A 14844-nucleotide genomic window follows, 5' to 3' on the forward strand; every position below is an offset into this window, starting at 1 on the left:
TGCTGACTGTTGGGGGCAAATCATTGGCCCCAATGGAGAGGGTGCGCAATCTGGGCGTTCTCCTGGATGGACGGTTGTCTTTTGAAGATCATTTGGCGACCGTCTCCAGGAGAGCTTTTTACCAGGTTCGCCTGGTTCGCCAGTTGCGCCCCTTTCTAGACTGGGATGCCTTATGCATGGTCACTCATGCCCTCGTCACTTCTCACCTGGACTACTGCAATGCTGTCTACATGGGGCTCCCCTTGAGGAACACCCGGAGGCTCCAGTTGGTCCAGAACGCAGCTGCGCGGGTGATAGAGGGAGCCACTCGTGGCTCTCATATAACACCTATTCTGCGCAGGCTGCACTGGCTGCCTGTGGTCTTCCGGGTGCACTTCAAGGTGCTGGTTACCACCTTTAAAGCGCTCCATGGCTTAGGCCTGGGATATCTTCAGGACCGCCTTCTGTTACCACATGCCTCCCACCGACCGGTACGCTCCCATAGAGAGGGTCTCCTCAGGGTGCCGTCAGCCAAACAGTGTCGGCTGGCGACCCCCAGGGGGAGAGTCTTCTCGGTGGGGGCACCTACCCTCTAGAATGAGCTTCCCCCAGGACTTCGACAACTTCCTGACCTCCAGACCTTTCGCCGCGAGTTGAAGACGTATTTATTCTTCCGAGCAGGACGGGTTTTTTAAAATGGGTTTTTTAATTGGATCTTAAATGGGGTTTTATATTATATTATGTATTTTATATTTTAATTTATAGGCCATATTGAATAAGTTTTCTAAATGGTGATTTTATTGTAGTGTATTGTACTGTTTTTTATCTGCCTGTTCACTGCCCTGAGTCCTTCGGGAGAAGGGCAGTATAAAAATTAAAATATTATTATTATGATGATGATGATGATGATGATGATGATGATGCTATTAAGGCGCAGAAGGAGAATTGGTAGGAATGCTGCCATCATGGTGAAGTGAATGGGGTTTGGAGAAGCAGTATACTTAGGAGAAATGAGAAAGAGTTAGAATTGATTTAAAATGCTATAGTATGTCCGAAAGGGAAAGAAAAAAAGATGGACCACTGATCTTTGGAACTGGGTTTTTATTCCATGCTAGGCTAAAATGAGGCTGGATAATTTGTGCTTCAGCCCAGCCTCAGTGTGTTATGTTACCTAGGTTGTCACATTAGACCAGCATGTGACTTTTTCAAGTATTTCATGGTAATTTTGATAGGTTATGATTTTTCCTTTTTCATAGGACTCTTGTGGAGATGCTCAAATCAATGGACTTGTCTACTCTGAAGCCATTTCTTCCTGGACAACCAGAAAAATTTGCTGCATTCTTGGACAGTGTGGTTGGCAGTTAATTATGTGGGTTATAACAAGAGAGCTGCCATAACTGAAACTGCCATAAGATCTAACCAAGTTTATAATAGTATTTGTCACTTCCAATGAAATTAAGAATTCAACAGGGTCAGTTTTTGTGAGAAACCAGCTGATGTTTTTATACAGCAGCTTGTAAACCTCAAATGGAGATGAGAATATGCCTTGCCTATTATATAAGGTAAAGAGGCCCTTGTCTTGATTGACAGTGGACGAAGTGCAAAAACCAATCTGTGTTATGGTATTTATGTTATGTAAATTCAGTCTCATTCAATAAACCATGATTAAGCAGGATGCTTTCCCACAGTATATGAATCAAACATATGATTTTTGAATTAGGCAATCATGGCTTGTTCAATAAACCATAATGATCAATTTAATGTTTCCTTTATAAATGTATCAATTTAATGTGAATAGCCAAGAGTTTCCCATGCTATTTAAATGTCTAAATCCTGACATTATACATAAAAGTATATAAATTCTGTACAATCCATAAAGCCTTATCTTGTTAAATGTTTGTAATTCTGTTTGTAAGTCTGTTCACATTTTCACAATTTGATTTGGATGGGTTTTTTTTTCTTGGAGACCATTAGCCCCACTCTCTGGTTGGATCTAAATACATAAGAATCTCTGAGCAAGTCATTTTGCTTGGTCAGTTAGTTGGACAATTGGTCAGATTTGAATTTTTTTTTGTTTTGTTTACATTTATACCCCGCCCTTCTCCGAAGACTCAGGGCGGCTTACAGTGTATAAGGCAATAGTCTCATTCTATTTGTATATTTTTTACAAAGTCAACTTATTGCCCCCCCAACAATCTAGGTCCTCATTTTACCTACCTTATAAAGGATGGAAGGCTGAGTCAACCTTGGGCCGGGCTTGAACCTGCAGTAATTGCAGGCTCTGTGTTCTTAATAACAGGCTTTACCAGCCTGAGCTAAATCGGCCCAAGGTGAACAATCATGTTTGTTCCCTCTCAGAGATGGAGATTGCCTGCACTTAAAGATCATCAGGGCCCCATGGTGGAACAACCAGGAGTAGAATCACTTGATTCCCCAATTCCTTATTTTGTGTCTTTTCCTCCAGTTTTATTCAGCCATTTCTTTTTCCTTAAACTTCTGGGACTCTCACAGGTAATTATGGTTAGGGTCAATCTCTTAACTCAACTTGCCCTAAGTTCAAACCTTAGACTGCATGCTGTTGCATTTTATTCAAGGAAAAAAATTCATGATAACCTCAGCATGGAAGACCAGCAAGGAATATAAATCCTTCAATTCCACGCCATCGAGTCAGATTCCACGCCATCCAGTCAGAGCTGAAGAAGCTTCTTGGATGAGAAGCAAAATGTCTTCAAAGAAAAGCAAGAAAGTCCAGTTGCCTCTTGAAAAAGTACCTTTCAGACAACCACGATCTGGATGACTGAAAATCTCCATAGACTCTTTGATTTTTAACTCTTAAGAAATAGGCTGTTTCTCATCCTTTGGGCTAAGATCAAGCATGAGTCACTGGCCAATTATGGGAACCCAGGTCCAAGTTGCTGTGGGACACCAAGTAGGGAAATCAACTTTGGAGCTTACATGGAATGTTACCACGCCAAACAGATGGGTTTACCCAGTGTGTTGTCAAATAGCTGTCTGAAGATGATAAATAACAGCAAGCTGAACTGGCTGAACCATTATTGTCTATGAAAAGATTACAACCACTTTTACTTTAACTTAGTATACACTGTTTAAAACAAGCCCATGGGTTATTTTACACGACCCTGTTTTGCATGTAATCTCCAATCCATGGAGAGATCTGGTAACTGACTAAGCAATTCCCAGTTAATTACAGGTAAATGCATTTAGTAACACAGCCACCAGATCAGAGTGGTTGTGTTTATGTGCAACACCTGGAGCCTCCATTAACCCAACTGACACCACACAATAGACTTAAGCTAATTCACTAATCATAGAACACAGAATCCTAGAACTGGAACGGACCTTAGAGGTCTTCTAGTCCAACCCCCTGCTCAACCTAGGAGACCTTATACCCTCCCTGCCAAGCGCTCCAGTCTTGACCAGTCAAGCAGACTGGTCCATAGAGTGCCCCCAAACAACACCCCCTCCTCCCTACAGGTCAGGGCTACGCGGAGCTTCCTTCGCCATCCAAAACCCCACCCCCACCAGATTGGACCTCAGCTATCCCGAAGCGCCTCGTAGAAAAGCAAAGCGCGGGCTGCCGCCACGTGCCGGTTTCCCACGTGAGCCGGGCGGCCGCGCGCTTGGCCTGGGCCAGATTGCCTACAGCTGAGACCCTTTACGGCAGCCTCCTCCCACCCAGCGCTCGCCTTGAAAGGGCCTGGCCGGGCCACACCTTCCTCCCCGGCAGCGTTCGTCTCGACCATTGCGCGCTGCTTCCCCGCTCCCTTTGCCCTCTTGGCTGCCCAGCGCCTTTTCCTGGGGTTGTGCTCCCCGCAGCCTCGCCTGCCTGCTTCTTCCCTGCCTTAGCCATGCAGAAGGGCTGGAAGAAATACTTTGGCCAGAAGTCCCTCAGCGAGGTGACCATGGATGAGTACCTGGGCAGCCAGGGGCTCTACCGCAAGCTCACAGCCAAAGACGCCACTTGCCTCTTTCGGGCCATTTCCGAGCAGGTAAAGCCTGGGCTGGCCCTTGGGGATGACGCCCCCCGGCTCTTGGCCCCGAGCGGGGTGCGCTCCGGCTTTTGGGGAGGGGGTGAAAAGCGCGACTCATTAAACCGTGGGTACGCGAAACACCCGCGAGCAGAGACCGAGCCCCCCCCCTTCTCTTCCTCCTCGTTTTGGGGAGGGTCTCTATCCAAGCGGGGCAGCGGCCAAGCAAAAGATGAAGCCTAATTAGTCAGACCTCTTTTCACCGCCGACCTCTTTGGCTTTAAGTGAAAGTCTCGAGTTTTGTTTCTGCTTTGTAAAAGTTGTAGAATGCACTTTCCCTCCTTAAAAAATTATCCCGGGACAAATTATAGTCAATGAATTGGTTGACCTAGATAGAGGTATACAGTGGTAAAGTATGCATTTAACACAACCAGGTGAAATGGTCCTGTTACTTTATTAAAACGTGCCTAACTTTATAAGCAACTTTTAATTAAGTTTGGTTCCTACAATGGGTTAAACTTCAAACTTGGGTTGGGTTTGACTTCCTGTCTTTTGGGAAGCCAGTTGCCTTCATTTGTAGTCCTCGTTTACTGATACATAGTAGATTACCCATCTGCCATGGTTAAAATGGGGTTTAGCAGTGTGAACTCCATTGCTGTGTTCCAAGTTGTTTGTATAAATGTAGTTCATGAAATTCAAGATAAACTTAGTTGCTCTGTAGCTCAACACAGACCAGTTTTGTTCAGGCTCTGTAGTTAAGCCTGGTTAGTACTTGGATGGGAGTCAGCAGGAGATAGCATAGCTGTTGTAAACTTTTCTGGAAATCTAGAACACAACCTGCAGTGAAAAATCTCTTTTATATGATTGCCCTGAAAAGGTCTAGGTTATTCACCAGGAGTAGAGAACTTGGCTTGAGGGTGTTTTTCATGTTTCTTTTTAGAAAATAGAACCTCGAATATTTGGGTAGTATTTAAATGCAGAGTAGCAGGACGGAAAGTCTCTCATCCTGACTATTATTGTGCCCCAAATAAAGATAAAACATTTGATAGTAATTCAGCCTTTCTAAGTGGACACACCTCCAGGTATCCTAAACTCAGCTCTTGAGAGTCTCAGCAAGTGGCCATACCAGCTGGGGAATTCTGGGAAATGAATTAACACACAAACACAAAAAGAGCATCAAGAAATGGTGAAGCTGGTGTGCTGCATTTTTTCTGACCTGGCACCCATTTTGACCCTAAAATTCTCAAGTTAGGAAAGACTAGTGCCAAACGTAGTACATTTCACATTTGTGTTATTTTGTTGCAGTTGAGCAAATGATAAGTTAATCAGGTCCTCATGCAAAGGCTGGCAGAGTTTGTAATTGCTTTATTATGGGTTATTGTTTATATTTCGGATCTGAGCTATGGATAAGTATGGTGTGCTTGTTGGGGTTTTGCCTGGACTGCAAGGCAATGTAACATTCATAAACAAACATTCAACACTTTAAAAACTGGAGCAACCTGTTTGAATAGCTAAGGGCTTGTAGCCTCTTTTCCATCTGACTTCCATGAGATGGAAGACTTTGAGATGCAGTGGGTCTCTGGGAATAATTATGAATGCTCTAATGCAGTGTTTTGCAACCTTAGCCATTTTAAGAGGTGTGGATTTCAACTGGCTGGGGTATTCTGGGAGTTGAAGACCACACCTCTTAATATGGCTAAGGCTGGGAAACATTGCTCTAATGTAAGCCATTTATGGATCACTATGGAGTCTGCATAATGCTTGCCCCCTTATCTAGCTAATTTGAAATAACTATTTTGGCTAGAAATGACCCAGAGACCATTTATTGAACAACAAACTGTTTCAGGATCTCACCAAAGAAAGATTAAGGCTAAACTTGGTAAGTTTGTATGTTTTCTGATCCTTGAATTTAGTATCAAATTAAAGGATCTGCTTCTTGCTTCTTTATTTTTGCTTCTATTTGCAGGCTCTTAAGACAAGGAAGCACATTAATCATATTCCAAAGTTACTTAATTTGAAGGATTTCCTTAACATTGTTTTAAACTTTGAATATTTTAGCAAGCGTTAATAACTCTGATGCCTCAGAACAGAAATGTAATAATACACATAGCTCTATTCTGCTTCATGAAGCTAGTTGGTTCATACTGCCCTAAATTTTAATTGATATATCAACGTTTTTAGGTTTATGCTTGTCAGATTCATCACATGGCAGTCAGAAATGCTTGTGTTTCCTTCATGAGGAAAAACCAGATAAATTTTGAGTCTGTGAGTATATTTGTTTTTGAAGTATGTTTTAAAGTATGCATATATAAACCTCTGCAACCATATATACTTAATTTATACATGTTTGATTTTGAAATTGATTTAACTGGGGAATTAAATCTTAATTTTTGTTACATAGTAATTTTATAGTAATTTTCTTAGCTGCTCAGAGTTTAGTGTCAGGCAGCATTGAAGTTTAATAAAAAAATTATTATGCCAAATCATTTCAGTATGTAGGATCCCTGCTATTTTCTGAGCTTAGTGGCTTTCTTGTAGACTTTTCACTACCAAACTAAGATAGTATCAGTGCTGAAGGGGAGTAGGTTTGCATTTCAGTATGATTGATATTTTAAATACATTTGCAGATATCTGTATAGGCACATACATACTTTATTGTGTCAGATCTTCAAATCAAGACACTTTGATTTAGTGAGTTGTCAGTCTTTAGTGGCAAAAATCAGAAGTCTGTAGCATCTTTCCAAATATTATTAAAAGGCACAGGTTTTTGTGAGCTGCAGCTCCCTTTATCAGCTGCATAAAATAATTAGCCACTGTCTATTTAATGGAGGGAATTGTAACTTGCGTACGTTACCTGGAAAAAGTGTTATAGGCTCCTGATATTTTCAGCTCAGTTCTTCTTGCACTTTATTTAGTACTTTCTTTCATGTTGCAACATCTGATAATGTATTTACTGTGATGTTGCAACATGAAATCATACATAGATTCACAAGGCACAGTTTTAGTCAGTTAATTGTGTGCTGTAACCATGTATAAGTGTGAGTCAGTGATGGCTTTGGAGTGCAGTGGCTCGACTGGTTGGGATGCTGGGCAGCAGGAAGCCCAAGTTTGAGACCCGACAGCTGCCATGGGGTGGGGTTGAGCTCTCGTCTTTTACTCCAGCTTCTGCTGGGGACATGAAAGGAAACTCCCAACTGAGTGTCCCCCAAGGCAGCAGAGATGTGGCCAGTTAATCCTTTCAACCTGGAAGTTCTTCAGAGCTTCTAACATGAGTGCAAAGTTGTGGCTTTCATAGATTGGTGATCTAAGTTGAAGGTTTTACTCAGAATTTAGGATGTTGGGTAAAAGCAAAATCACTAATTGCATTCCCTTTCTCTCACTTTCAAATTAAGTATGTGGAAGGCTCATTTGAAAAATACTTGCAACGACTTGGAAATCCCAAGGTAAGAAAGATTTGGCAAATATGCTCTAGTTCATTAGAACAGTTGAATAGAAGTCCCTGAAAGTTTAAAGCAGTGTAAAATAAAAAACAGTATAAATAGTCCTTGACTTACAATCGTTTGTTTAGTGGCCATTCAAAGTTAAAATGGCTCTGAAAAGAGTGACTTATGACTGGTTTTTCACACTTAATGACCGCTGCAGCATTCAGATGCTTGCTAACTGGCATATATTTATGATGGTTGCATGGTCCCAGGATCATGTGATCACCATTTGTAACTTTTCAGCTGCCTTCCAACAAGCAAAATAAATGGTGGCACCAAATTTGCTTAAGAATCCCATGATTTGCTATCAACTTCAACGATTTGCTTAACAGCTGTGATAAAGGTTGCAAAATGGGGCAAAACTCTCTTAAAAACTGTCTTGCTTAGCAACAAATTTGGAGCTCAATTGTGGTCATAAGTTGAGAACTATCTGTATGTGGGATTTTCCTTAACTAGCATTTAAATTCAAATTGGTTTTGTTTATTGACCAGACTATGCTACAGATCAATTTTTCCCAATCCAGATGGGTTATATTTGCTTTATTAGTTATGATACAGGGACATACATACGTATTGTCTGATACATATAGGGGTCTTAGTTGGAGAAAATTATTTGCAGATTTTAGTCTTGGAAAATAGTAATCGTAACTTCAAAAGTGAAATATAGGTATCTCTTTTTCCACCAAACATATTAAAGTTATCTTTTGTAAAAATATGGAAGCTGACATCAACTTTACTACTGTATTTCTCTTGAGTTATAAAATTATGCTCATTAAACAAATTAATATATTGATGCTATAATGCACCCATTTCTTTTGCATTTCTGTGTGACCTTTGGTCCTTAAGAAAATAGTACATTTCAATTTACTTTATGAAAATGTTGATATCTTGCCCTATTTGCTCAGGGGAGTTTTGGGGTATGTGATTGAAAATACTGTAATTTTGATCAGCTGACTGTAGGTACACTGTGACAGTTGTGTAAAGATTGATTGTAGGCCACTTTTTTCAGCACTGGTATAACTTTGAATGGTCACTAAACAAATGGTCATAAGAAGTTGAGGACTATCTTCAATATAACCAATGTTGGATAGTCTAATTCAGGGGTGTCCAAGCTTGGGAACTTTAAGACTTATGGACTTCAACTCCCAGAATTCCTCAGCTAGCATGGCTGGCTGGGAAATTCTAGGAATTGAAGTCCATAAGTCTTAAAGTTGCTAGGTTGGAAACCCCCTGGTCTAATTGGATTCAATCATGTAGCTGCTTGATTTGGGACTCACTGCTGTGTTTGAATTTTCAAGGAGACCGTTCTGCGGCACACGTTATGGCCATCTGATATGAACATTAATGCTTGTGTCATTAACTAGATTGAGCAGTAGATGAGGGCTTATGTTGGAGTCACCCCAAAATTGCTATATTGCAAAGTGGTCACTTCATTTCCCTTCTGTTAAACAGGAAAGTGCTGGACAACTTGAGATTAGTGCCTTCTCGCTGATCTATAAGTAAGTACTATATTACATTTTCAAATTTCAGAACATGATCTCTTCATATTATTTAAATAAAATATACATCCTGCAAATTAATAGAAGCAGAAGTAACCAAAAAAAGTATCCATCATTGTTCCTTCATAGACATTAAAGAGTTTCCACCACTTACAGCTGTTAGCAGTTATAAAAATGATCTGAATCCATGTTGGAATAGGACATAAATCTATTTGGCAATTACTAAACTGTTGGCTTTAGCAAGAATTTATTGGGTCTGTCTTAAAAGCAGCATAACTCCATTTTCCTGGATCCATTTGTGATTTACATGCTGCCTTTTAAATAAGCTTTTTCAAGACAGGGACAGTCAAATGCCATAAAAATACCATAAAACCCGTTACCTAAAATTATAAATTAAAAGCTAACTAACAGAAGCAGCTTCAAAGGCTTTTGTAGGCATTTAGCTATCAAATTAAAACTGCTGAGACATTTTATCACAGCAGGAATTGAAGACCAAAGGAAAAAATACTGATAGAAAGTGTCGTAAAACAGCTTCATATATGAGAACAGTTAATCAGTGGAACAGCTTCCCTCTGGAAGTTGTGATGCTCCATCACTGGAGGTTTGCAAGAAGAGATTTCACAGTCATTTGTTGGGAATGGTATAGGGCCTCCTGTTTGAGCAGGGGTTGGTCTAGAAGACCTCCAAAGTCCATTCCAGCTCTATGATTCTATGAATCTAAGGTGAATAAGATCAGCTAGCTTTTGTTTATGATTCTATGGAAGAACTGGGATGGTATAAAGTGTCGGCCTTGAGCAGGGGCTTGGGCTAGAAGACCTCCAAGATCCCTGCCATTCCTTGTTCTATTTTCTATATACTTTTATCCTTCCATGATGGCTTTGCTGCTAAAAATGAGTTCCACCTGCTTTGACTTCTGATGGATTTAAAAAAAGCACAATGCTACTTGTAACTTGCAAGGAGTGTTCAGTTTTTAGCAGAAAAGCTACCAGAAGCAGCTCTGTTGGGAAGCTCTGCCAGATGGGTCAGTGGACAAGTGGAGAGTGGAAATCCAGTGACTGTCTTGTGTGCAGTTTTGTTTTCTTTTTTTCAAAATGTCTGGAGGTTGCACAAACCTAACTCACTGAAATAACTACAGTAGTATGTGGGGGAGAGGATCTTCTTTCATGATCCACCATGTACCAATCATTTTGCTTGGTCAGTTGGCTGGACTACCAATGTATTTGAAATTATTGTTGCTCTGAACTAAAGAAGGTTCTTGGATGAGAAACAAAATGTCTTCAGAGAAAAACAAATTTCAGTTGCCTCTTGAAAAAACACCTTTGAGGTGACTTATTTTTTTCTGTCTGTTACCTTTGCAATTATCTAGTCGAGACTTCATTCTTTATCGGCACCCTGGAAAACCTGCTTCTTATGCTACTGACAATGGCTTTGAGGATAAGGTAAGCGAACTTTACCTATGAGAGAAAAACTGGAGATACCATTCTATGCATTAGGTGATGTCCAAATCTCTTCTTTCTAGCTTCCTCGAGTACAAAATCACTTCAGCCATTGGGAAAATATAAAACTTTTTGTTAATTTCCAACTCCTGAAACATACTTGAAGTGAGACATTTCAGGAACTTTTTTGCGAAAAAACAATCCAGAAAAAACCCCCACACATCCTCCTTGTTAGCCCCTAGTGCAGTGATGGCAAACGTGCGGGCTTGTGAGGGCTGTGCTCCAGAAAAGCTGAATTTCCAGGTTCTAGCACACATGCGTGCCCAATTATCAGCTGGACGGTACGCATGCATAGGCTGGTTTTTGGCAGTGCCACGTGTGTGAAAGGATCATGCTCCGGAAAAGCCAAACTCCTGGGTTCTAGCGTGCATGTGCGCCTGATGATCAGCTGGCCAGCAAACATGCACACACCGGTTTTCGGCACTGTTGACAGCTGATTGTTGTGCACACATGCGCACCAGAAACCTGGAACACAAATAGGCAAAGCTGCGCGTGCTGGGTGAGATGGCTTCACGTGCCACTTTGGGCACACGTGCAATAGTTTCACCATCATAGCCCTATTGTGCATTGTGCCCTTGCAGGTATATTTTTTGGGGAAAATAGTGGTCATAGTTTATGTATCATGGAAAGATTGATGAGAACAGAGATTGGAAAAGCAGCATTTGAAATGAGTTTTTTTGAATTTTAGTCCCAACACTTTTACCGTAGTTTCTTTTTATTTTACCCATATAACAATCCATAAGAACTTGATAAAATGAATTAGTTAACTATTACTAATATAATAGTAGCTAGAAAAATATTGCAGCCAGTGTTTTTTTAAAGTTTTCTGACCTAGAACCGCCAGAAAAAACTCTTAATTTTTCCACAAACCATGTTCTATGACATATTTGTTATGGCATAGCTTATATGGCTACATAATTTTTTCTAAAGAAATTTGCAGAGTTTCTATAAAAAGATCTGATTTTAAAAGCATTGGGTCTCATTTAATTAAAACAAAACCTGAACGAAGATACATATTTTGATGACTTGTGCTGTTGGCAACTGAGTTGATAAAATGCTAAGTGTGCTTTCTACTCATTGCCCTTGTTCCAGTTTGAATTTTCCATGCCAGATACAATCTTGACAAGTTGTGTACCCTTTAAAAGAAAGTGCTAATTAGCACAGGATTAAACTCAGCTGCTGGATACTTCTGGCAGATTTGCTATAGACCCACTGATGTACTCAGCCAGTGATGAAATAACGTGTGTGTGTGTGTCGATGTTTGTGCACGTATAAGGAGGTCTCTTTTCATGAAACCTTGTTCATCATTATTAACACCTCTTAATGAAAACTTTTGCTGATTGATTTCTCTGAAGATTTATCAGTTACTCGAAGTGTGTGGGACTTAGTCACATATTTTCTGAGTGTTAAATGTTTCATGATAGACTTATTGCCAACTAGAATTGTATTTCAAAATTGTTAACTGTAAAAATTTCATAATATTATGAAGCTGATCTTTAGGCCTGGACATAGTCTGATGCCAGTCTATTAACTTTGTGCAGTGCACTGCCTACTGGCATCTGTATAAAAGCTTTATACGATTCATTTCACACTTTCACATTTATAGTGAAAGTAAAGTATATGCCATCCCTTTAATTTTATTTTGCATCTGTGATACAAGACAGTATAGTAGAAACAGGATCCTATAGACTATTTTAATCTTGTTCTAAAGTGAATATTAAAAATATGCTGTCCCCTTAATAACATACCTTCATCATATCCAAATAACTGAAGTAGGCATTTAGAAAGAGTTAATAGATTAATGGTCTCCTGATTAATTGGACAGCTCTTTCCTTGTTATATATAACTGGATATGTTCACAATTATACAAATCAAATTACGACACAAAATAACAGCCTTTGCAAAATGTGCTTCATAAAATAATATAAGAACTATCATACATTATGCTTTTATTTTATGCATAGACATAATTTTAAAAGCACCCTTTTTATTTGAACGTAAATCGTGTTTACATTTAATCTATAAATGACGTTTAACTTCTATCAATGGGGGAAGCATTCTGACTGTTCTGTATGGTGATCAAAACAACACAGGTTTTCATCTTCCCAGAATTATTTTTATGGTAAGATTTTTGCCTTTCAGATTCTACTGTGCTGTTCCAGTAATGGTCATTATGATTCTGTGTATACCAAACAATTTCAAGTCAACGCTGCAATCTGCCAGGGTAAATAAAAGATTGCCTTTTCTATCCTAGCACTCTGTTTTAAGTAGCATAATAATAATAATCTATCCTCTGTAAGATGTTTCTAAGAATATCCCAGAAATCCCCTATCTTTAAAAGCATATTGTCATTATCGGACATTTAGTTGTGTCTGTCCCTTGGTCACTCTATGGAGCAGCATTCTCCGTCCCTGTGTCTTGCATCTCCTCCTTCAGATGTGCCTTGGACATCCTGGTGTCATCCTTTATAACAGGTCTTCAACCTTGGCAACTTTAAGACTTGTGGACTTCAACTCCCAGAATTCCTCAGCCAGCAAAGCTCTGGAAGCTGAAGTCCATAAATCTTAAAGTTGCCAAGGTTGGAGACCCCTGCTTTATAATGTCCAGCCAATGGGTGCTAGGTTGGCCCCTTCTCCTTTTTCTGCTGATCACTCCCAGCATGATTGGCTTTTCGAGTGAATCAGCTCTCATGACATGACCAAAGTATGACAGCCTCTATTTGGTGATTTTGGCTTCAAGTGATAATTTGGTAAGGTTTGGTTTAGGAGTTCTTTGTTATTTTTTCAGCCCATGGGATGTGCAACAGTTGCCTAACAGTTGCCTCCAGCACCATAGTTCAAAGGTGTTCACCCTTTTCTCCTATCTCCTGTTTAAAGTCCACATTTCACAACCATAAATAGCAATTGGAGAAAAATTATTGTGTTGAAAAGTGTTCCAGCTTATAAACTTTTTATAAAGATGCAACCATTTATTTGCCTAGCTGTCCTTTATGAAATTCTATACAAAAATGTCTTCAAAGTGGATGAAGAAGAATTGAAAACCGCCCTTGAGATGTTTCGAAGTGGGGCTAAGAAAAACAGAAACAGTGCATCTGTTGGCAGCGAAGATGCAAATTTTGATTGCCTTCCTGACAGGGCATCCAGAAATGCTCCGGAAAAGAGGTACGCTCTGAAAATCAAAGAATTACAGTTAAAGTCTCAGTAGATTTCATGAGATGGTGTTCCAGAGCATCTTAACATCTCATGTCTAAGCTGGGAAAACTCAATAAGAGGATTGATGGTCAACACCTTTGCTACCTTTAGCACAGCTGGCTGTCCCAATTTAGCAGTCTTCTTCAGTAGTCAGCCAAAATTAATTTTGTCAATGAATTCTGGAAGCTGCTCTTTAACAAATTTAGAGAAAGGGCACACTGGGTGAAAGAAAGCTGCTGTCTGGAATGTATCTAAAGGTAAAGGGTGGGGTCAACCCAGCCCAACCAACCAAGATTAAGAAAGCCAGAATTTACACAGCTTTCAGGATAGTATCTTGAATGCTAATCTTAGGGTAGATATAGAATCATAGAACCTCCAGGAGAAATGTCCCAAGCTTTATAGTGACTTCATTCGGGTCATCTTCCTAGCTTGCTCACCATCTGGGCTGAGTTGCTGTTTATGAAACAAGCCATCAACTGACTTTGCTTCTATCTCGCATTTGTTGATGGCTACTTTCCCTTCCTTTCCTAGCCTCCTTGCAGTCTCACGGATGAAAACTCTTCTGTAGGAATTGCAGAACTGCTGTCATCAAGTTGTTTTTGTAGGTCAAATTCTAAATCCAGATGCCGAATCAGGGAGATGCTTCCCAGATCATTTAACACTGGGTGGCACCATAGAGCTGCTGCATTTTGCTTTTCCTGTTTCTGGGTTTCATCACTGGACAGCGATGGATAGACATGTTTTGCTTTTTTTTTTTTTTTTGATCCATTGTGTCTTTAATTGTTTAGATTGGAAGATTGGGTAAACTTTGATTCGGCCCACCCAGCGGAGGAAAAATGCAAGCAAGTCACAGAGGAAGGAAAGGTTTGACAATTTTTAGAAAAGGCGATTCCATGTGTGCAAGCATCAATGTAGCATATATGCAGGCATCTATGTAGCAGGAAGCACTGTTTCATGGCTTTACTTCTTCTTCCAACTTTGCCTCTTCTTCCAATGCTACGCTGCTCTGATTAAACACATGTCTAAAATGTTTAAATTTGGCTTCGGGGAGGCAGATTCAAGGGGCTGGGAAAATAACATCTTGGAAAACTATACTTAAGGTGTCATTAACATACTGCTGGCTTTCTTGAGCTGTGCTACCTAAATGTGGCATTTAAATATTCTGTTTTTAAGCCTTTCCTGTTCTACAGAGAGTTTTTTAAAAAAGCA

General features: G+C 40.0%; 1 protein-coding gene across 1 annotated transcript in view; it reads left to right on the top strand.

The window, feature by feature from the left end:
* Positions 1-14844, top strand: part of ALG13 (ALG13 UDP-N-acetylglucosaminyltransferase subunit) — a 68681-nt gene that overhangs the window by 19557 nt on the left and 34280 nt on the right. The window contains exons 4-12 of the mRNA XM_058154638.1: positions 1236-1339; positions 3475-3989; positions 6150-6233; positions 7361-7411; positions 8902-8948; positions 10315-10387; positions 12587-12668; positions 13425-13605; positions 14424-14499. Coding sequence (XP_058010621.1) covers positions 1236-1339; positions 3475-3989; positions 6150-6233; positions 7361-7411; positions 8902-8948; positions 10315-10387; positions 12587-12668; positions 13425-13605; positions 14424-14499 — 1213 coding nt within the window. The remainder of the gene's footprint in view (positions 1-1235; positions 1340-3474; positions 3990-6149; positions 6234-7360; positions 7412-8901; positions 8949-10314; positions 10388-12586; positions 12669-13424; positions 13606-14423; positions 14500-14844) is intronic.

The sequence above is a fragment of the Ahaetulla prasina genome, chromosome 11 (assembly GCF_028640845.1).
Source record: "Ahaetulla prasina isolate Xishuangbanna chromosome 11, ASM2864084v1, whole genome shotgun sequence".
NCBI lineage: Eukaryota > Metazoa > Chordata > Lepidosauria > Squamata > Colubridae > Ahaetulla > Ahaetulla prasina.